Source organism: Pyrgilauda ruficollis, unplaced genomic scaffold (assembly GCF_017590135.1).
Source record: "Pyrgilauda ruficollis isolate IOZ18807 unplaced genomic scaffold, ASM1759013v1 scaffold13, whole genome shotgun sequence".
Lineage (NCBI taxonomy): Eukaryota > Metazoa > Chordata > Aves > Passeriformes > Passeridae > Pyrgilauda > Pyrgilauda ruficollis.
In genome coordinates, this window is record NW_024511432.1 from 4777848 (window position 1) to 4801049 (window position 23202).

Sequence of the window (23202 nt, forward strand, 5' to 3'; positions counted from 1 at the left end):
GGTGTGTTTCCAAAAAAGGGAGGCATCCCCCAGTAGGATCCAAAAGGTGCTTGGTCAAATGTCTTTTTCTTCTGGTGTCTCAGTTTTGGTTAGGGCAGGCAGTGGCAGAGCCATGAGAACAATGCTTACAGTGCCCTGCAGAGGACAGGTGAGGGAGGCTCTGCTCAGGCTCCTATAAGAAAAATTTGGCCCCAGGGCAAGAGGCCTTGGCCCTTATTCCCAGCAGTGTGCATGCAGCTGGAATGCCATTCAGAAATGGAAGCTGTCTGTGTATAATTTACCCTTGTTTCTGCCATAGAAACCCTGCTGGGGTCTGCCCAAGGGCTGGGCAGTGTGCTCAGAGCCAGCAGTGAGCTGTGCAGCAGCAGGGGGATGAGAGGGGTCCATGCTTGCTCACAGAGGGTTTCTGAGCCCCAAAATGTTCCCTGAGCCAGCACACCCGGGTGAGCACAGCAGTTCCCTCCCACACGGCAGTGCTCAGCTCTCCTCAGCACAAGGGGAGCCCAGCCAGAAACCAGGGGACACAACACACAGAGCTCCTCGTGTCACAGGAACCTGGGGGCTTCAGCTAAGGAGTTTCTCCTTTCCAGACTGTGCTTGTGCTCCCCAAACACTACCAGGGGGGATGAGGAAAAGAAGAAGGAGGAGGAGAAAGAGAGGAAGAAAGAGGAAGAGGAAAGGAAGAAAGAAGAGGAAGAGAGGAAAAAAGAGGAAGAGGAGATGAAGCAAGAGGAGGAGGACAGGAAAGAGGAGGAAGAAGAGAGGAATAAACATGAAGAGGACAGGAAAAAGGAGGAAGAGGAGAGGAAGCAAGAGGAGGAGGACAGGAAAGAGGAGGAAGTAGAGAGGAATAAAGAGGAAGAGGACAGGAAAAAAGAGGAAGAGGAGAGGAAGATAGAGGAAGATGATAGGAAAAATGAGGAGGAGGAGATGAAGCAAGAGGAGGAGGAGAGGAAAAAAGAGGAAGAGGATAGGAAGAAAGAGAAGGAGGAGAACAGGGAAAATGAGGAGGAGGAGAGGAAGATAGAGGAGGAGGACAGGAAGAAAGAGGAAGAGGAGAAGAAGACAGAGGAGGAGGACAGAGAAAAGGAGGAAGAGGAGAGGAAGATAGAGGAGGACAGGAAGAAAGAGGAAGAGGAAAGGAAGGAGGAGGTGAAGAAGAAAGAGGAGAAGAGGAAGAAAGAGAAGGAGAGGAAAAAAGAGAAGGAGAAGAAGAAAGAGGAAAAGAGGAAAGAGGAAGATAAGAAAGAGGAGGAGCAGGAGGCGAGTGCAGAGTGAGTGGCTCCAGTTGCCTTTAGGGCTTTGTTGGAAAAGAGCGTGATTACAGCTTTTGTTTCCAGTACTTTCACCAGCTGGAGAGGCTGAAACACCCACGGCAGAGCAGAGCTCCCAGCCTGGCAGGCGGCTGGGCAGGGATGGTGTGCTGGGGATGGAATGGTGTTCTGGGCAGGGATGGGTGTGCTGGGCAGGGATGGTATGCTGGGCAGGGAATGGTGAGCTGGGCAGGGAATGGTGAGCTGGGCAGGGAATGGTGTGCTGGGCAGGGAATGGTGATCTGGGCAGGGAATGGTGAGCTGGGCAGGGAATAGTGTGCTGGGCAGGGATGGCATGGGCAGGGATGGCCATGGGGAGGGATGCTTTGGCAAACCGGCTCACCCCAGGGCTCGCTGCTGACGCGGCACCTGGTGACAGGAGCGTCTCCTGGTGACACGGGCTCCATCTCCATCGCGGCCGCCCGTGGCAACCGCAGCCCCTCCTGCGCCTTGGCGGGAGGCGGGAGCAGCCAGCTCCGGGAGACGGGCCGTGCTATTCAAACCATGTCCATTAATTCAGGGCACTCGGGATTATTTTGAGTGTTACAGAGCTGAATGCAAAGACAGGATTATGTGTTGTGTCTGCAAATGCTGCTTCATCCAAGTAGGTACAATTTTATATTTTTTCCTGTTGTAGAAAATAGCCGAGTTCTTGTGGAAGGTGGTGCCTTTGGTCTGGATGGTATTGGGAGACATCTTTCTGCTCAGATTAGTAGTTTGCTCTGATTTCACATGAGATAAACATTTAGGGATTTATTACCTAGCACTACAAAATTATTCTGTGTTAATTCCTCTAAAGTAGCTAGATTTTCAGGAAGAAGCTGAAAACACATGATTACTCACTGTCAAACCCATATGTTTGTATTTCATCAAAATCTGTTCCTGGAGCTTCACTGTAGAAACTTGAGCTTCAGTTGTGGGGTGAATGAGTTGCTACTCCATCCTTCAATGTGTTTGTTTATTGGGAAAAGAGAGAGACCAACAGGTTTTCTAGTTTAGATGGAAAGATTTGTGATCACATTTGAAGGGAGCATAATTTTAAATATGAAGGGGGGAAATTATTAAAAATAACAAAACAAATATTTTCATGCATTTAGCTGTCTCAAAATTCCTTTCATTATCCCAAATCTCTGCTTTGCATTTCTTGCCAGGAAAGAGCAAATCAAGAGGTAAATACAAAGAGCAACAGTTGAGGTGCTTTTATTTCAGTTATGAAGTTATATTAAAGCAATAAAATCAGTCTTGAGAGCCCCTTTGTCAGAATGGTGGAGCTGAGGCCTGTGCTTGCTGAGGAAGGAAAATGAGAATTATGTGTCCTGGTGGTGTCTTGCACAGACAAACATGGGATTTGAATAGTGCTTGTGGGAAAGCCTTGCCTGGAAATTGTGTTTTGGCTTTTTATTTGGCCCGTTTTAATTATATGAGAAATGATGCACAGGAGGAGAAACATTCTGCCTGGATCTTTCTGCCTCTGCAGTTTTTGCTTATGGCCATTCAATGCCCTGGTTTTTTATGCACCTCTCACCTGGTCTCCCAGGCAGTATTTTGTCTCTCCCTTCCAGACCCCTGCTGCAGCCTGCTTGTCTCCCTGCTGATGAGGGTGTGGATGAAGCCTGCCTTGCCCAGGAGGCCCTCAGGGCTGAGCAGCTGGAGGAAGCTGAGATAAGTAATCTCCAAGGTGCCCTTGTGCAGGTACGGCGCCGCTCCCTGCTCGGGCTCCCTGCAACGAGCTCTTGCTGCCCTGCAAGTGCTGGGGCTCAGAGCTTCTCTGAGGGGGTGCAGGGCCCTGGGAGGAGCACGCTGGGCTGGGCACAGGACATGTTGGCACCAGGGTGTCCCCACCCCTGAAGCTGGAGCAGCAGAAGTAGCTGTGGGTGGAGGGAAGGCTCCTCTCACGCTCCAGAGCGGGCACTGAACAAGCTGACGGTCTGGCGAGTAGCAGGGATATGGGGCAGCCAGTCAAGCTGCAAAGTCTGCTCTTTTACTGACAGAACGGGCTTTTTCACCCTAAAATGGCTTTTTTTTTTTTTCATTTTGAAGGTGGAAGAGGAGACAGCTGAAGCTGCCAAAACCGATGCTGAAGGTACAAGCTGTAGCAGTGTGATGCCAGGCTGGGATGGAGTGAAGCAGGGGATGCAATGCCTGGTGGGGGGAGAATCCAGCTTCTCCTTTCCTGCTGGCAGGGAGCAGGGAGCTGACTGCTCTGCAGCATGGGCCTGGGCTGTTCACTGGGGTAAAACATCCTGTGGGCACAGCACCATGGCAATATTGGCATTGTCTGGAGCTAGCTCTGAATGTACAATGCTTAGTCCTGTTGATTCAGCAATCCCTGATGTGAAATAAGGGATTCTCCTTCAGCTGGAGGACGTGCAGGGATAAAAAGTATTTTCTCTGCCACTTTTCTCCCTTTGGGAAATAACCAGTGGCATAAAACACCTTTTAATATAATGTTTTAGGGAAGCAATGGTTGGTAATGAAAATTAGGTGGCGAGTTCCCATTGCAGCCTGACTGAGCAAAGGCACATCCTGGCAGAATTCCACTGGCATCAGGAAGTTGCACAGGGAATGGCTTGCCCTCACCCCTGAGATTCTCTGCATGCAGCCCTTGCCCCTCTGGGCAATGATGCTAGAAAATGCTGATTTGTCAGGAACTGTAATGATAGGACAAGGAGTAATGAGTTCAAATTGAAGGAGGGAGAATTTAGGTTAGATTATTAGGAAGAAATTCTTCCCAGTGAGGGTGGTGAGATACTGGAACATGTTGCTTCGGGAGAATGTGGATGCCCCAACCCTGGCAGCACTCAAGACCAGCCTGGATAAGGCCTTGAGCAACCTGGAGATGTGGCCACAAAAATCCCCTACATCATTACAAGCTGGGGACAGTGTGGCTGGACACCGTTCAGGCAGAAAGGGACCTGGGGATACTGGTTCACAGCCGGCTGAACATGAGCCAACAATGTGCCTTGGTGGCCAAGAAGGCCAATGGCATCCTGGCCTGGATGAGGAATTTTATGGCTAGCAGGAGCAGGGAGGTCATTCTTCCCCTGCACTTGGCACTGGTGAGGCCACACCTGGAGTGCTGTGCCCAGCTCTGGCCCCTCAGTTTGGGAAGGATGTTGAGATGCTGGAGCGCATCCAGAGGAGGCAAAAAGGCTGGCAAGGGGCTTGGAACACAAACCCTCTGAGGAACATTTGAAGGAACTGGGGTTGTTTAGCATGGAGAAGAGGAGGCTTAGAGGTGACCTTATTGCTCCCTCCAACTTCCTGAAGGGAGGCTCTAGACAGGTGGGGTCGGTCTCTTCCACCAGGCAGCAACTGACAAAACAAGAGGACAGTCTCAAGCTATGTCAGGGAAGGTATAGGTTGGATATTAGGAAAAAAATTTTCACTGATAGAATAATAAAGCACTGGAATCCTCTTCCCAGGGAGGTGGTAGAATCACCATCTCTGGATGTGTTTTAAAAAAGACTGGACATGGCACTTGGTGCTATAGTCTAGTTGAGGTGCTAGGGCATAGGTTGGGCTCGATGATCTTAGAGGTCTCTTCTAACCTCATTATTCTGTGATTCTGTGATTCTGTGAGATGTCCCTACCCACGGGACATGACCTTTAAGGTCCCTTCCAACCCTTAACCTTCCATGACTCCATGAAAAGCACATGCTAGGATGCCCACCACTGCCCCAGCCCCCGTGAGCAGCAGGCAGCCCCAATCCCCGGTCACCCCGCGTTCCTGCCGTGACACTGCCCTCCCTTCTCACACCACTCTGTGTTCTGTTGCAGCTGCAGATGCCTTGTCCTTTGCTTGAAGCTCCTAGCAGGCTGCTAGCAGCATGGCCAGGCGGGCCCAGGACGTCGAGCTAGACCGGCTGGTGCATGACAAGCCCCGGGCTGGCAGGGTCCCCTCCCTGTCCCCTGCTGGCCACGGGGCTCTAGAGCAGCTCCCCAATGTCCCCAGCTACCGAGCCCCCGCTGCCACCCCCGTCCTTGCCGCCAGCAAGCCAAAGGCTGGAGTTGTCAACCCCAATTTTTGCACTGAGGAGCAATCCCCACTAGGTATTAGAGATGTTGGCTTTGATGCCTTGTGTAGTTAGACGGGGGGGGATTCCTGGAGTAGTTTGCCTTTTTTGTTGCTTTCTGGCGGAGGGGAGAATTCAGAAAAATAAAAGCATGCTTCATGTTGCAGCACAGAGGCTGGGGAACAAAATCCATGTGTTTGTCTGCTTCTGCCTCATCACTATGTGCCTTTTTAGCTGAGCATAGAGAGTGTTTGCAAATGCTGTGTGTTTAGAGCTGCTCAGAAAAGCAGGACCTGCAGGCAGAGGGTGCAATATCACCACACACAGTTTTCTCTCCAGCATTTGCGCAGCCTGCTCATGCTAAGAGGAGAGGAAGGTGGAGGTTTGCTGTTCATGGCTTTCTGCCTTTTCTGCAGCTTTGCTTTGCTTTGTTTTTCACCAGCAAGCCGAATTCTGCTGTTTTTCCTTACATGCAACAGGATTTTAACTTTGCCAACCAAACAGGCCTTTTCTCAGGCATTTAATCAAGCCAGACTCTGATCCACTAGCTTCACAGCAGTGTGAAGCTGGAGGAGGTGCATGGGGTCTCTCAGATGTGTGAAAACCTCCCACAGAAGAAATCCTGCAGGAATTAATTTTATTTTGTTAAATAGCTAAGAAAGACATCACACTTCACAGCCAAGTGATTGTGGGGTCTGGCCAAGGTAGCCCCCAGTGCCATTTCTCCTTTGGACAACTGGCATCTTTCTTTACCCACTACAAACATCCAACCTTCCTGCTTCTGACCTTGCTTGTGGCAAGAAGCAGTTATTACCTCTGCAGAAGAAAGAAGCCATAAATCCTTATTTAAATAGTGCCTTATTCTGCATGAAAAGCAAACACTGTGTGGTTCAAACCTGTCACAATCCATGTGCTTACATTCAGAAGGACCAGGAATATCTCCACACCCTGGGAGGCAGGTTTGCTCCTGGAAATCCTGGGTTCCTGCCCAGAACCTGCAGCTGGGAATCCTAATCTCCATGATTTTCCAAACCACGGGAACCCAACACTCAGATGGAGTAGCTGCAATCACTGCAAGCTGGGCAAGCAGAAGGGCAGCAGATGGCAGTTCTTAGACTGTTAAAAACTGGGCAAAAAAAAAAAAAAAAAAAAAAAGAAAAAGAAAAATTAAGAAGTGCCCCAAATGCTTAGGAGAAAGGAGAGCCAGGCAAGAAGGGAAGGGAGGGAGAAGGAAGGAGAGTCCTTCCCACACACTGCAGAGCCTGGGGGCAGCTCTGGGGTCTGGGGAGCCATCCTGGCTGCAGGGGGGCCCTGAGCCCCCCTCACCTGCCATTATTGTCCTTCCCACGGAGCAGGTCATTCCCCCACCGTGGAGATCCAGGATGTGGACAGCCCAGGCCGTGCTGTGGAGATCCACGGCACCCACGGAGAGCTGCCTGCTGCCGGCGCTCCCAACCTGCTGGCGGTGCCCGGCGCTGCATCCCCCAGGTACAGCATCCCCCAGGCACAGCTCTGCCCGGAGCAGCACCCCCCAGGCACAGCATCCCCCAGGGACAGCATCCCACAGGTACAGCATCCCCCAGGCACAGCATCCCCCAGGTACAGCACCCCCCAGGCACAGCATCCCTCAGGCACAGCATCCCCCAGGTATGGCTCTGTCAGGCACAGCATCCCCCCAGGCACAGCATCCCCCAGGCACAGCATCCCCCAGGGACAGCATCCCCCAGGTGTGGCTCTGCCCAGCTCTCCCTGAGGCTGCCAGCACAGGAACATTTATTATCCACATTTCTCCATGTGGAGGTGCTCGTTCCCAGCAGATTGGGACAGTGCTGTGTGTGCAGCAGGTGTCACTCCAGTGCACAGCACAGGAGATGGCCAAAGCCTTGCCTCTTGTTTGCATTTTTAATTACATTTTGCTTAAAGCTTTTGTGGCCAGGGACAGCCCTGTCTGTGTGTCCTGCTGGAGATGGGCTTGATCCCCAGGCCGTAGTCAAACCCCATTTGTCTGTTGTCCGCCTGTCTCTGTTCCCAGATTCAGAGCACAGAGGGTCTATGTGCTGGATATGAGCCTGCACCTTAAAAATAAACCATTTTCTTCTTGTATTTTTGCTGCAAGGATTTGCAGCATGTCCCCCTGGGTTTGAGCTTTCAGAGGAGTGGTGGAAGCCCCATCCCAGAAAGTGTTCAAGGCCAGGTTGGATGGGGCTTGCAGCTACCTGTCCCTGCCCATGGCAGGGAGCTGGACTAAATGGTCTTTTAAGGTCCCTTCCAACCCAGATCATTCATCCTCTCTAATTCTATGCTTAGAGAGAGGGAGGATGAAAATTGAGCTTTAAAATTTAGGCTGGAGGAAGCTGATGGATTTTTTATGTTGTGGCACTAGGTTTTTTTTTTAGGCTCACTCTTGCAGAGGATTCAAAATGAAAGCTAAAGTGAGATATTTTTTTTTCTGTGCTGAAAACCAGGTGCTGTAGTCATTCTCACTTCATAGTTTGGATCTTTTCATTTTTGCTCCTGGAGGAGAAAAAAAAATGGCAAAAATGTCCACAATCCAGTCTGAACAGATATTTATACTGGGACAGCAGAGCCCAAGGCTTCATGTAAAATACCTGCAGTGAAAACCCTGACAGCATTAAACATATTTGCAGTTACACGTGTGAGCATATAAACCCTTCTGCTGGGTCTCCAGGGGGTATCTCAAAAAAACACTGGGTATTTTTAAAAGCAAGGAACTCCTGTTCTCCTACATAAAGAAGTAAAAATTAATTATTGTGAGCCAGAAGGAAGATGCTCATGTCCTGCTGGTGTTTCCAGAGGAAGAAGACATAACTGCACAGAGCAGTCACCCAGTATCTCTAAATCCCTCCTAATGGCCACAGGCTGGAGTTATTTCCTACATGGCTCTGTGAAGGATTGGAGTGAACAATGTTTAAACAGAATCATAAAAGACTTATTGCAAACGAGCCACACACCTGAGTGGAGCCTGCAGACAAGCTCCTGCAGACACTGCCAGGATGCCAGGACTCCCTGGCTGATGCCACGTGGGCAGGGACCCTGTGCATCCCACATATTCCAGGGCCTCTGGCCTCTGCCTGCAGCATTCTGAGGGCACCCAAATCTGAGCAAGGGTCAGGCTGTGACACCCTCCACCCCAGCTGGCTGCTCCCTGAGGCTGTGCCTGCTGCAGGGCGCCCTTACACAGCAAGGGGCTGCCAGTGCTGGCATCTGGGCTTGCTCAGGGGTGAGGACAGGCAGTGTGGTGCCCTGAGGGGACAGAGGCAGGGGAAGGGCAGCTGGAGACTGCTGGGAGGCAGTGGATGTTGTCCTAACACCAATATGGACTTTGGCACGACTATTTCTCCAAACTGATGTTTGGGAACCCCTCCATGCCCATTTGGGAGTACTTTGAAAGGGGGAGTTGTGATTCTTCTCCACCCCTGCACTGGGCTCTTGGGAAATGAAGGTTCATCAGTCTTGTCGACCTGCTCCACCTCCCAGCAGGACACACCTGGGAGCAGCAAGGCTGAAGGTGATGGGCTCACAGCATTTGAATCCCATTTGACTCCCATTTCTTTGGGAGATTTGTGATGGCAGGATGACCTCCCTCAGCATCCTGCTCTCTCCTGCTCCACACACAGCACTGAGACATTTTGTGCCATGGCCAGTGGGATCAGCAGTCGTGGTGGCTGGAGACAATTTCTTCATCACAGCTGAAGTTCTGGGCTTGGCTGCAGGTTTGCAAACCAGTCTAGATTTTTTCCTGTTCAGCTTCCCTTCTGACACCTTTCTTGCCCACATGTAAGGAAGTCACCTGAGAAACCCATCTGTGCCAAAAGGAGCCCCCAGCTGTGTTAGGACACAAGCTCTGGGTATTCTGGCATTGCACTTTCCTTGCCTGCCCCTTGAAGTGTGGTGATGTGGAGCTGTGGCCCTGGGGGCAAGCACAGGATGATGCCTGCCCTCCATGCATCTTGCCAGGTACCCAAATTGAGTTGCAAAATGGGTCAGGTGGTTGCATGTCCATGGAGCCAAAGGCTTGTTGGTGCTCAGGGAGAAACAGGGCTTTAGCAGGAAAGGAGATGGGGGGGTTCACTCCCAACTACTCCAGGCAATGTCAAAACTTAGGGGAAACTGACCCTAGCAGGAGAAGGGGGAATGGAAAACAGGTCACACCTGGGAGGAGGAGGAGGGAGAGGAGCCAAGCCATCCCTTGGTCTCTGTGTTTGTGTCTGCAGGAGGGAGCAACTGCTCCCAGAGGATGCTCTGGACACGGGGCTGATGAGCCAATCCCCCAGCCGAGGGCTGGGCTGGGACCAGGAGCAGAGGAAAAGGTAAGAAATAGACCCAGGGGCTCCAGATCAGCCAGGGGCTCACATCCTGGGGTTCACATCCTGGGGTTCACATCCTGGGGCTTGTGTGGAAATAGCAAACATCCCAAATATCCTTTAGGATACCAAAGGGAGAGGGAGCCATGCAAGTTTGTGTTGTTCTCAGTGCACAATACCCAAAGAAACCACAGATAAATCCTAATTCAGATGCTGTAGGTTAAAGAACAGGTCACAACTGGGTCATGGCTCAAGGCCAGGTTGGATGGGGCTGGGAGCAACCTGGTCTAGTGGAAGGTGTCCCTGCCCATGGCAGAGAGGCTGGAATGAGATGAACTTTAAGGTCCCTTCTAACCCAAGCCATTCCAGGTTATATGACCCCAAGAACCTGCCCTGGCCTTTCCCACCTGCCTGAAATGCCCCTGGTGTCCCCACAGCCTGCCCGAGCGCTTCGGCTCGGCCTCGAGCCTGAGCAGCGCCGTCATCAACACCCGGCTCCAGGAGCTGGTGAGGCTCTTCAAAGAGAGGACTGAGAAGGTGAAGGAGAAGCTGATTGACTCTGATGTCACCTCAGATGATGACAGCCCTGTGGCATGTGAGTTCAGGTGGGGCTGGGAGTGTTTCTCTGGTGGATTCCCATACACGCTGAGTTTTCTGGGAGGCAGCTGTTTTATTAACAGTTTAAAGACCTTAAGAAAAATTGCAGTAAGAAGATTTTTATGCCATTTGAAATAATTGTGTGGTCTCTCCCAGCTCCCACCAAGCCAGCACCTGCAGCAGCAGTGGTGCCTGCCCCAGGAGGGGAGCTGGAGGGGGACAAACCTCTGGGGGATGACCACTACTGTGAGATGCTGTGCTGCACGTTCAAGCACCGGCCCTGGCTGGACCATCTGAAAAGCTACCAGTTACCCAGCAGCATTGACCCCCTCACCAGTGAGTGATGGAGCACAGCCTGGGCTGGGGGCATGCTGGTGGGGCTGGGGGAGAGAGGGTGATGAGGTGGGGAGGAAAACTAAACAAGAAGCAACTTAGTTTTCACTAAAGCACAGAATTTTAAATTCCTCTGCAAGGCACAGGCTTTCTTAAATACTTCCAGCTGTGGGTGTCAGGAGCAGGACGGGCATTCTGCTTTCCCTGTAGTGTGGATACCCTCCCAAAAAATTAAAATCTCAAAAGAAGATTCCACTGCCTTGTGGCCACCCCACAGAAGCCCAGTTCTTTCCTTAGTCTTTCATATTCCTCAGTCCTTTGGAAGCCTCTGGGCTCAGGCAGCCAGCCACCAGTTCAGCATGGCTGGAGGGGAAAAAGAGAAACAGGGAAGTTTGAGTTGTGGGAGCAGAGCAAAAGCAAATATAGCTGAATGAGCAAAGTTAGAAGAAGATTTCTAGGTGTGTTCTGTGACCAGGGGTGTTCACTCTGTGCTAGAGCCCAGCTGCAATCAAACACTGTCACCCAGAGGCTTCCTGCAGGTTTTCCTGTTGTGCTGAGGGCAGGTCAGGGGATGGAAACCCCTCTGTGTAGAGGATTCCCAGAGGAGGGATGTGTGCCAGCTGATGGTGGTGCTGTTCCCTGTGTGCAGATCTGATGTATGTGCTGTGGCTGTTCTTCGTGGTCATGGCCTGGAACTGGAACTGCTGGCTGATCCCTGTCCGCTGGGCCTTCCCCTACCAGACTGCAGCCAACATCCACTACTGGCTGCTGGTGGATTACCTCTGTGACCTCATTTATCTGCTGGACATCCTCATCTTCCAGACCCGGCTGCAGTTCGTGCAGGGGGGAGACATCATCGTGAGTGGCAGGGCACTGCATCCCAGCGCTGGGGACCAGCTGGGGCACCTCCCATCCCCGTCACCCTGAGGGACACGGCTGCTGCTGGCCTCTGGACTGAGCTCTCTCACCCTGGCCATGGCCATCAGTGCTCTGTCCACTCCCAGAGACCACTGACTGCATAAGCCAGCAGTCTTTTTTCCCATTAAAATCATCAGTTTTCCCATTTTCCCCTAAAAAATCAGTACCATCCTCTCCAGTACTGTGTGCCCTTCCTGCTGCTGGGTAGGGATGCCTGCAGGGTGCTGCTCCATGGGGTGGTTCTGCCCGTGGTGAGGTGCTCATTGACTGGCCCTGGCACAGCCGTGTGGTGCCAGCCTTGGGCATGGGTGTAACAAACTCTGGGGTTGATTTTCAGGAGCACACCAGGCAGGATGCATTAGCAATGGCAATCTGAACACACAGATCACATGCCTGAGATAAGGGAAGCCCTTGATTTCATCTCCATATTCAATTAAACAATCTGAAAAATCACACCTTGAGGGTACAGCCTTCCCATGCCCATGCAGATGCTCAGACAGGCAGTTTCCCCTGCAAATGCTGATTTCTGTGGTGCTGGCACTCTGATGCTTTTCCTGGGATGCAAAATCAACACAGGATATCCCAAGGTAGGATGGGAAGATGGCATACAGCCAGGATTTCTCTGCTTGCTCTTCTCCCCTTTCCAGGCACAAAGGGAGCATCTTCCCTGTTGTGGTGCAGAGGAGGAAAGCCAGGCATGACCACATTGGCCCTAGCTTTCCTTCCTCTAAGCAATAATCAATATTCCTCTCTCTCTCTCTTTCTCTCTCCCCTTCCTGCTCCCCACCAGACTGACAAAAAGGCCATGAAAGAGAATTACTTGCGATCACAACGCTTCAAGGTTTGTCAACATTTTCTGTTTTCATCTGGATCTTCCATCTGCCCTGTGGGTTCAGCTCCACCCCAGGGCTCCTGCAGGTCCCCACAGAGGTTTCTCCCTGTGTGGATTTCAGATGGATGTGCTGTGCCTGCTGCCCCTGGATTTCTTCTACTTCAAAGTGGGTGTCAACCCCCTGCTGCGCTTCCCTCGCTGTCTGAAGGTGAGTCAGGGCTCACAAAATCAGGCAGAAGAGCAGCTGCAGTGGGCACAGAGTCGTCTGCTGCCTGGGGTGAGCTGTGCTGCTCAGACTCATCGATGATGACAGCAGGATTATAAAATGGAGAGAAGTTTTGTCCCAAAGGCTTTGCAGGGCTGTTGGTCACACACTTAATTTCAATCCTAAACTACTCACATTTGACTAGAAGGGCACTTAAGGATGGAGACAAATCTACCTGTGGCAGTCCATGCTGCAGAGGGGCTGCAGGAGGGAAATGAGGGGCAAAGGGGGTTTATGGGGAAGTGATTCTCCCAGGGGAGCCTGGAACATGCAGCTCTCCTTCTCCCCCAGTACATGGCCTTCTTCGAGTTCAACAGCCGCCTGGAGGCCATCCTGACCAAGGCATACATCTACAGGTGAGGGCCATGGGGGGGAGGATGGAATTGCTGTTTGCCTCTGGGGAGGAAGGTTCCCTCCATTCTGCACTTGCTCTGGGCCCGTGATTTCTTTCCCTGCTGTGCCTGGACTGACTGACATGGACTTTGGCTGATGTGGTGGGACATCAGGGTCCCAAAGCCTGCATGGGTAGGGTCACCTCTCTCCAACCCACAGGGACGGGGTGCTGGCAGTGAAGGAGAGCCATAATAAACTGCTTTTCTTGGCACTTCTGGAGCTGCAGAAGGCAGCAGCAGGGTTGGGGTGCTCTGTCACCTGTAAGGTCACCACTTCAAGGCTCCTACTGATCCCAGGGAGGAACCTGACATCTTTCCCCAGCAGACATCACCTCCCTTCCTGCTCTCTCCTGGTTTTTCTGCAGAGTGATTCGGACCACTGCCTACTTACTGTACAGCCTGCATGTGAACTCCTGCCTCTACTACTGGGCCTCAGCCTATGAAGGACTGGGCTCTACCACCTGGGTCTATGATGGGGAAGGAAACAGGTACAGGCCAGGGCTGGGGGTCTCACCTAGCACAGCCTGCTCGATGAGCTGGAGCAACAAGGGAGGTGTTGGGATGCAGCTGGATTCATAAAAACCCCTGAAGCAGAGGGTTGGGAGTGCCAGGAGAAGTTGTGGAGCCAGGGAGAGTGACAAGGACAGCAGGGATTGGATGTGCAGTAATGCACAGTGCTGCAAGATGAGGCTGCAGCTGGGCAGAGGTGGAAAGCAGTTGCAGGTTGAAGGGGCTGAAGAAGCGGGATCCTGGTACTGGGAAGCAAAGGAATGCTCCCTGGCCAACCAGGAGACATTCAAAGCATGAATCCTGTTCCTGTCTGTGTAGGCTGTTGCCAGGTTGGGATGGAGGAGTGACCTCTGTGTCCCTGTGCCAGACCCCTCGGGCCAGCCAGGTGTGAGATGGGGACAGTGGCCAGCCCTTCCCCTCACCATGGCAATACCTGTGTTAATTGTGCCCTCTGCACTGCCACAGGCAGAGTCCTTGGCTCACAAGGTGAATGCCCACACCTGTGTAAATGTTGCTGTTAGAATTATTTTGTATGAGATACAAATCTGTGTCCATCTTCAGGTGGAAACAAAACACCCAAGGGAATGCCCAAGACCAGGGAATCAGGAATTTACTTGGCTTCTCCTAATTCCCATGCCAACAATTCGCTCACAAACACATTTTTTCTCCTGATGATTTCTAAAAGTGTAAACGTGGCTGAAAATTTGTGGTTGGTTTATGGCAGAGGAGCAGAAAACAGGAGTAACCAGAGCTGAGCCTCCCAGGTGGAGGTTCCTGGAGGGACCACAGGTTCCCCTGCTCCTGTAGCATCTCCAGAAGCACCTGCAGGTGTGGTGGGGAGTCTGAAGCTCTTCAGTTTTTCCTTTTGTCATCCATAATTACTCAGCAGGCTCTGGCTTGCCATGGCCAGAGGCCGTGAGCTCAGTGCTGAGGGGTGAAACAGAAATGCCTTCAGAGCTGCCTCCTCTTCTCCTCCTCTCCTCCCAGCTACATCCGCTGTTACTACTGGGCAGTGAAAACCCTCATCACCATCGGGGGCCTGCCAGACCCCAAGACACTGTTTGAGATCGTCTTCCAGCTGCTGAACTACTTCACAGGGGTCTTTGCTTTCTCTGTCATGATAGGGCAGGTGAGTTGGAGTCAGGGGGGATTTACAGCCTCAGGTGGGGGTGGTTTTGGTGGATTTGATCCATAGGTTTGCTTCTCTGGGTTTGTTTTCCCCATGGGAAGACCTTCTCAGCATTGGTGCAAAACAAAAAGGATTTGGCAGATGCTGGTAGGGCTTGGCTTACATGCTTAACCTGCTGATGTGAAGTGAAAGCAACTTAAAATTCTCCTCCACCTCTTCCATTTAGATGAGAGACGTGGTTGGTGCTGCTACTGCAGGACAAACCTACTATCGGAGCTGCATGGACAGCACCATCAAATACATGAACTTCTACAGGATCCCCAGAGCAGTTCAGAACAGGGTGAAGACGTGGTACGAGTACACATGGCACTCCCAAGGCATGCTAGGTGAGATCCAGCCACTCCAAGGGTGAACACTAGAATCTCATGTTTTGTCTCATGTGGTTGCTCTGCAGAGCTGAAGTGTTACTGTCAAACAGCACTACAGTTTAGGGGTGGAGGGTGGCTTACTTTACTCTTCAGTCTAGGGGCCTGTTTGCCCACCTATGGAGTTTACAGACTGCCACTGGGTCACAGCACTGTGGTGACTTGGCATCACTCACAGCACACTGAGCCCAGTGTCCCACGTGCCCTGGAGAGGGGACAGTGACTGTCCATCACCAGCCAGAGCGTGTCCAGCAGCAGAGCCACCAGCTCACCCTACCAGTGAGCCATCAGGCAGGACCAGAACCTCTGTGTCACCCTCCTGGACAGGAAAAATGCTGATTTGGGCTCGGTGGTCTGTTTCTGAGAGCCATCAGGGCAGGGATAATACAAAGGGTGATTTTCCATCACACTTCAGATTTAGACCTGCAGGTTGCTGGGTGGGCAGAGGCTGGAGGAGACCCTTCTGTGTGAGGTGGCTCCTGCCCTCTGCCACCACAATGTGGGCTGCTTCCCCACTGCCAAATGAAGGACACACTCTCAGATCAAGTGCTGGAAGCAGCCACTTTTCTGCTTTGTCTCACAGATGAGTCAGAGCTGCTGGTGCAGCTGCCAGACAAGATGAGGCTGGACATCGCCATCGATGTCAACTACAACATCGTGAGCAAAGTGGCCCTTTTCCAGGTACCCTCTGCAGCACAGCCCTGGCTGGCACAGCCTGCCACGCCAGCACAGACTCATGCTGGCATGTTTGGGCTCTGTTTGGGCTCAGGGCTGTGACAGACAGATGATCTTTGACATGCTGAAGCGGCTCAGATCAGTGGTCTACCTGCCCAACGACTACGTGTGCAAGAAGGTAAGGGGATGCTTGGGAGTCACAGCCAGGCTGTGCAGGGCAGGAGGCCCATCACCCTGGTGAGCCACCTCACAGGGAGGGGATTTGGAGCAAAAACCCCCTCGGTGGCAGCTGGTCTTGTACAAAGACTGCAGCTCTGAAGAGCCGGGGAAAGCTTGTGGGGGTCTTTGGGATGCTGAAGTGAGAATGCTCAGGAGGGAGCACCATCAAGACATTTTGGGAGCTTGGAGAGGGCAGTATGGTCATGGGGATTTCCAGCAAGGTGCTGCTCGGGGTAGCCATGAGTTCTCCCTGTTTCTGGGCATCCCAGGCAGCTCTCCCCTTCCCTGCAGGGAGAAATAGGCCGTGAGATGTACATCATCCAGGCGGGGCAAGTGCAGGTGCTGGGGGGACCCGACGGCAAATCCGTGCTGGTGACACTGAAAGCTGGATCTGTCTTTGGGGAAATCAGGTGAGAGAAGCATTTTCAGGGAGCTGGGGAAATACAGCTTGTGGGTGAGGAGGGTGGGGAGTGGAAGGATCAGCAGCATCCCAATTAATCTTTGTGACTGAGAGGCACAAACGCTGGGCAGCAGCTCAGACACAAATTATAGCTTTCCTGCTGGTTTTGTCATCATATTGTCTTCTGCCTGGGGAGCTGGTGATGGTAAACAGAGGAGTATGGATGGAGGAATGGGAAAATTGATCAGAAAAGGTGTTTCACAAATACAGTCTCCCAGTCATTAATCCAGCCCTTTCACAGGAATGAAAAGCCCTGTACCAGTCGGTAACACAGCAATACTGCTGCCTTCCCACAGCCCAGCAGACACTAGACTGGTGTAAAATGCACTATTTAGCCCTTCAAACCTGCAAATAATTTTCATATATTACTATATATGCTATATAGTACTATATTTTTATTTAGTATACCATACTATTCTACTGTAGTATAGTAGAATATATAGTATATATTCTTTAAAAACTGTGCATGATAAAATCCACCAGGAGTGAAAATTAAACTCTGAGTCCCCTGAAAGAGAGAGGTGCAGACGGGTAAAGATTTGCCATTCTGAGCCTGTGAACAGAGGTGTTGATGTCCTGCATTGTCTCTCCCAGCCTGCTGGCGGCAGGAGGGGGAAATCGCCGGACAGCAAACGTCGTGGCCCACGGCTTCGCCAACCTTTTCATTTTGGAGAAGAAAGACTTGAACGAGATTTTGGTGCATTACCCGGAGTCGCAGAAGCTGCTGCGTAAGAAAGCCAAGTGCGTGCTGGGCTGCAGCTTCCCAGCCTGCGGGGGTTTAGAAAGAGCAGAGCCTGGCTCCCAGGGGTGTTTTCCCCCTGTGGAAGCCCTGGGAAAGCTCCTGTGCAGGCTCCCGGCCGGGCTGCAGCCGCTGGCCCTCGGCAGAGGGCACCCTGCCCCCGGCTCCGGCTGCCGAAATTCGCCTCTCGCACTGGGTGGAGCTGGGCAAGGAGCGTGGTCCAAGTGCCTTCGCTTAAAAATCTGTGTAAAGATTCGGTTTAGTTTTAAGCATCGCTTAGAATTGTTGTTCTGTCCTCCCTGAGACGCGCAAAGCTCCTTGTGCTTTTAACGCCTGGTTTCTCTCGGTTATAAAACCCAGCTAACAGACTGGACTGACATCACCTGCCCCGGACTGACACCGCCTCTCCCTTTCCGTGCTGCAGGAAAATGCTGAGAAGCAACAACAAACCCAAAGATGAGAAAGGAGGCCCCGGAGATGCCCTGGTCATCCCCCCGAGGGCTGAGACCCCCAAGCTGTTCAGGGCTGCCCTGGCTGCCTCGGGGAGGATGGGGGGCAAGGAGCCCCTGGGGCGGCTCCGCTGGAGGCTGAAGGAGCTGCAGGCGATGCAGGAGGCGCAGGTCAGCACGGGCAGCGCACAGATTCGGCTTTGCTTCCTTAGGTGCCGAAAGTGCTCTCCCCACCAGCTCTGCAGGGGTTAGCGTGCCTTAAAGGACCGAGCTCAGCATGTTGGGGTCTGTCAAAGCGTGGGCAGACGGGAAGGGGTGACCCAGCATCTTGCACAGGTCTGGGGGAGTGCCAGTGTCCCACAGGAATTTGGGGTGACCCAGCATCTTGCACAGGTCTGGGGGAGTGCCAGTGTCCCACAGGAATTTGTTTTGCTGTACAAAAGGGAAATACGTTAAATTTTTTCCTGCCTGTGCTAAGCCTGAGTTCAATTTCTAGCTAGGCTGTAGCCACAGATGAATGAATGAATGTCTCTTCTATCCTGCAGAAACAGGATAATTAATAATAATTAATAATTATGATTAATAATTAATCAATGTGTTAATCAGTTAATCAAGGTACTGGTAGGGGCACCCACAGCCCAGGTGATGTTCCAAATCTTTCCCCAGGTGGCCAGGACAGAGGTCCCCACAGCAGGCAATGCCATCCTGCCACCTCTGCAGGAACCCCTTGCTTTTTGCCATGAGCAGCTGAAAAGGAAAATGGCCCTGTGGTTTTTTCCCCTTTTTTTGTTTCAGCTGTCTCAGCTACACTTGTAAGGAAAGTTTTGTCTCCGTGCAGAGCCTGTTGTTACTATTCTCAGCGTGGAACCAGGCACACGTATCACATCTGGATGTGCAGAGGGAGGGGAAGGAGGAGCTGGTAGGGAGTGCAGTGACCTTGAGGCTGGGTAAACACCAGGCTGATGCCAAGCATTGCTGCATTTCTGCAGCCCTTCAGAGGCACGAGAGGCTTCAAACAATGTTGTGTTTAACATTAATCCATAACCAGCTAACAGCAGCAGTGAGCAGTGGCACTGAGGGCTCTGAATGAGGCAAAACAAGGGAACTAACTGGGAAATAACCCCACTAGTGGGTGAGCAGGACCCTGCTGACAATCCCTCTCCTTGGCACATCCCTGGGGCAGGCTTCTAAGGCTCCTCTCCAAAGGAGGACAGGGCAGGCTGGGACTGCTCCCTCACAGCAGCACTAGTGCCAGGTTTGGCCCCTCCAGAAGCTTCAGGAGCAAACCAAGAGTTAGTGCAGATGTGGGAGAGCTCTGCTGTGCTCCTGTCTCTGTGCTTCTCAAGACATGCAGGATATAATCCAGCAGCCCCTCCTGCAGGGAGCATCTCTGGCCTCAAGCTGACATCCCACTGCAGAGATCCTGTGGTGGAACCACAGAACTCCTGTCCAGCTTTGCCATGTCAGGGATAGTGGGCAAGGATCTGCTAAGGTTGTTTTTGTGTCTTTTTTAACTTTTTATTGCAGGGTTCCAGTGTCAGCCCAACCCCACCAAAATCACCAGTGCACCAGAGATCGCCTGTCACATCCCACAGAGCACAAACCCGCCTGGGAGGAGAAATATTCTCAGAATCTTCTGATCATTCAGTCACCATTCGTGTGATTTCCACAGCAAAAGAAGATGAGGAAATCCTTGCTGCTGAGATTTCAGAGAAAGATGAAAAAAAAGAAGAGCAATGAAACAGCAGCAGGTCCCAGGGCAGGCGTAGGAGTCAGGCAAATGCCTGGGCTAGCAGATTTTTGTTGTTAATGATTTCCATGCAGTGGCTGTAGGTTTGCTATGTGCTGTGGGTAGGATCTGCCTCTCTCTTCTGCCCAGACCCTCAATCACTGCTGATAAAACCCTCTGCCATTTGACCCAGAACCATATAAGGTTCCTCCACTCTGCAGATCCATTGAGCACCTTTATGAATTTCCCACTAAATCTCAGGTCAGCCCTCTTGCTTTGAAATCTGGCCTTGTGGAGGGAGAGCTATGGAAAAATTGCTTTTTATGGCTCTGGATGGTTAATGAGTGTTCAGACAAAGCATGAAGAGTTATTCACCTCTGACAGCTGAGTCACCACTTGGCTAGAAACAACCAAGGAAAAAAAACAACAAGGTTTCTCTGTTGGGCTCAAGGTTGACAGCAGCAGTGGGGAGTGATTCATCTGAAAAGGATGTGGACTATGCTCACAGGCCAAGCTTGATTTGCTCACAAATCAAGCTGTGATGAGAATGCCAAGCTCTGTCCCCAAGTGCACAGGCTGCAAGATGCTTGAGGGTCCTCTCGTGGTGCCAAGACCCCCTTGGCTTTGCCACTGGGAAGAATTCTTTCCAGCTGTCCACTCTGGGAAGGTGGTGGACTCTCCATTCCTGGGGGCTCTTATGGGGAGATTTGATGGGCATCTTCCAAGGATGGAGAAGCACAATCCTGGATGAGATGTTCCTGGAGTTCTTTTCCAGACTTGGGATTTTTCTGTGCTGCCACTGCTGGGAGGGATAAAGAGAGAGCAGGAAGGGAGAAGCTGAGCTGGTTCCCAGCTGGGAGGGGAAAGAGAAGTGCACTGAGTGCTCTCCCCTCCCAGACAGTGTTTCAGAGTCAGCTCAGAGCCTGTAATGTGCCAACAAGAGTGCATGAGCATGCAGGTGCTCCCCTGCACTCATTGCTGGGCCTCAGTGGCATCCCCATTTCCAGCAGGCAATTCCCAGCCCTTCAGCCACTTCAGGCTGGCTCTTGGCCACATCTCCCACGGAGAGAGAAGCCACTCTGGTACTGCTGGTCACTGAAGCCATGAAGTCACTCTCCCAGCTGTGCTGGGAGCGGGTGCTGGAGGGGAAGGCAAACATCTGGTCAGCAGCCAGCACCCAGCTGATGGCTCAAGGTGTCCTGTCTTCTTCCAGCACCACCAGCTCCTTCCTCATCCTCCTCAAAGCCAGCACCCAGCAGAGCAAGCTGCAGGTGAGCTGAGAGGTGGTGAGAAGCAGTGCATGAGGTGGTGCTGGATGAGGTTTGCAGATCCTCCCCAAGTTTTTGGCTGCCCAAATTCCCACAGCACCACTGGCTGCATCGAGAGGAGCCACTTTCCATCCTCTGGAGGAGAAGTTGGGGCAGGTTTTGCTGCAGGGAGCAGCCCTGTCACCGTGGCCAAGGGACTTCCCATGTGTTCAGCAAATGCAGTGAGCAGTGCTGCAGGTTCCACAGGTCTGGCTGTGACACAGAGAAGGGTGGCAGTGCTGGTGTCACCCCCTGGGTGATCCCTCTTCCCATCAGCAGCCCAGGGCTGACCTTCACCTCCTTTGGGATCTTCTTTTGTTGCTTTTTCCCCCTCTCTTGCAAAATGTATGGGTTTCTGTGGCAAAAAAAAAAAATTAAAAAAAAAAAATAAAGCCAGAATAGATGTTAGCATTAGTTAATAATGTCTTGCTTTCTTTTTAAACAAATGTAATGAGCTCCACTATACTGCAGGAGGGTCTGAAGCCATCATTGCAGGGGAGAGCCTGCACTCGCCCAAACCTCCCCAAATGCTTCTCATCCTCAGTCATTTGCAAGTGGTTTCCTGCCAGGTAGAAGATTTTGGTAGGGAGTGCAAAGTTGGGGTTTTTTTGCACTCTTTAAATATTTATATAATCAAACCAGGAAAAGTGCAAGAATCAAACTGGGGTTCTGATTTACTTCTATGATTTAATATTCTTTAGAAGAAGCATTTAAATAAATAATGGGCTGTAATTGCTCTCATAATTCACTGTATCTACAATAAACACCATGTAGATTACCATTTATTTGGTGTGGATTTATTTCAACATTCCAGCTGTTTTTCAACTTCTTGCTCACTCATGCACTGACAGAGCCAGAAAATCCTCACATGCAGTTCAGATTTCTCAATAAATAATTGAGAGGCTCAGAGGTCACATAATACTGGTAGTAGAATTGTAATGTGCCAATCACCAATACGAGGGGAAAAAAACTTTCTTAAATAGCAAAGATTGCTTGAAGATCTTAGTTTTCAACAGGCAGCATGAGGTGGTGATGGATACACAACTGGTAATTCTGGAAATTATCCTTCTCTGTGATCTGTTTATGGCTTTAGTTCTTTGGAGAGATTATTCTCCAGGTAATAATTAAGGTCAAGGTAGGGCTAGACTTGCAGGCTGGGCTGGGGAGTTGAGCTCAGGTCTGTTTGCTCTGCAGGACTATTTAGAGATGACAGAGGACAGAGACTTGAGTGCCTCTTGTTTTGGGGGTTGCCATGGCTTGGCTTTCTTCTGTTGAACTCTCAAATTCCATTCATTTACCAGTTTTGCTGTGTTTGCAATGGGCTCCCTCTGCACTGGTTCCAGTAAATACCTTGCAGAGGGCACTCATCACTTGGTGTTCCTTCCACTGCCCTTGGAACATTCCTGATGGATTTGGTAACACTCCATGTACCTTCACTGCATTTCTCATTAGCTTTTCTCACTCCTCTTGATGTCCTTAAGTCTTGGGTCGATCTGATATGAGATCCTCTCTTGTATTAATGCAGTACTTGGGGAATCTTGACAGGCAGCTGCTTATTGCCATGGAAACCAGGTCTTCTTGCAGTGATATTTTAGCTGCTGCTGCTTTTTAGTGAAATAAGTGGAATAGAGAAGTGCTGGAGGAAGAAGCAGAGCTTGTCTTTGGAGCTGTAGGAATGTGGAAGGTTTTGCCTCACTGTCACCAGTGGCACCTTTACTGGAGGCTTTATATATACTGTTTATATTTTTATATATGTATTTTCTTTATACTGGGGGTGTATTCATATTCCTTGTGGCCTGTGTCTTTCAGAGAACTGATGCTGATTCAATGTTCTGTAGGAAGTTAGAGAAGACAAATGTCTCCCATTAGAAAAATCAGCTGACAGAAGGAATAGTACAACCCACCACAGACATCTGAGAGAGGAGGAAGTTATTTTTCCCCTGGACAGAAACAGGGCAGGTAGCTTCTCTGTATTTATAGCCAGAGAAATCTTTTAAAAAGATTAAGTGCAATTGCAGGTTAATCACTGATAAGGTTGTAACGAAAGTAAAAGCAAATAAGTAGGTTTGGGGATTAGACTCAGGTCCAGAAAGAAATTGCAGGATAAATGGAAAGCCCAGTTAAATGGTGTTTAATTAGAAAGCTTGAAATAAAATTAAGCCCTTCAACCTTGAAACCTGCAGACCTTAGCCAGCAGGACACACTCCTAGTTCTGGGAACAGTCTGTAACCCACTTTTTCTGTCTATATATATATATTTTCCTTTGTGTAGCTCTGCTTTGAGTGACACTTGCATATAAATCTGTCTGAATCCCTTTTACCTTCCCCTAAAATGGAGCTAATACAAGTCTGTTTTTCTCTGCTCTGAGCACACAGCTCCTTTTCAGTGCAGTAATGGTCCCACTGGAGTTAACACCCTGAAAAAACACCAGACCACCTTTTGGAAAGGGGCCACACTGAGGCTCACAACCAAGGGATGCCCATGACAGCTCTTGTTAGCAGCAGCTCCGGCTGAGCTCAGGCTTAGTGTCCTTTTCCTTTCTCATTCTTTCCTCATTTACCTGTTCTGG

The 23202-nt window shown here is 51.0% G+C and overlaps 1 protein-coding gene across 1 annotated transcript in view; it reads left to right on the plus strand.

Annotated features, from left to right (window-relative positions):
- CNGB1 (cyclic nucleotide gated channel subunit beta 1) overlaps window positions 1-21266 on the plus strand; it is a 36049-nt gene extending 14783 nt beyond the window's left edge. Inside the window, exons 14-32 of the mRNA XM_041458572.1 lie at window positions 2876-3005; window positions 3354-3396; window positions 6685-6817; window positions 9565-9660; window positions 10092-10249; window positions 10408-10587; window positions 11234-11442; window positions 12293-12343; window positions 12456-12542; window positions 12891-12955; window positions 13357-13479; window positions 14489-14630; window positions 14857-15016; window positions 15639-15736; window positions 15825-15908; window positions 16241-16359; window positions 17004-17150; window positions 17573-17768; window positions 19125-21266. Of these exons, the coding sequence (XP_041314506.1) occupies window positions 2876-3005; window positions 3354-3396; window positions 6685-6817; window positions 9565-9660; window positions 10092-10249; window positions 10408-10587; window positions 11234-11442; window positions 12293-12343; window positions 12456-12542; window positions 12891-12955; window positions 13357-13479; window positions 14489-14630; window positions 14857-15016; window positions 15639-15736; window positions 15825-15908; window positions 16241-16359; window positions 17004-17150; window positions 17573-17768; window positions 19125-19337 (2434 nt within the window). The 3' untranslated portion in view covers window positions 19338-21266. The remainder of the gene's footprint in view (window positions 1-2875; window positions 3006-3353; window positions 3397-6684; window positions 6818-9564; window positions 9661-10091; window positions 10250-10407; window positions 10588-11233; window positions 11443-12292; window positions 12344-12455; window positions 12543-12890; window positions 12956-13356; window positions 13480-14488; window positions 14631-14856; window positions 15017-15638; window positions 15737-15824; window positions 15909-16240; window positions 16360-17003; window positions 17151-17572; window positions 17769-19124) is intronic.
- Window positions 21267-23202: the final 1936 nt, after the last annotated feature.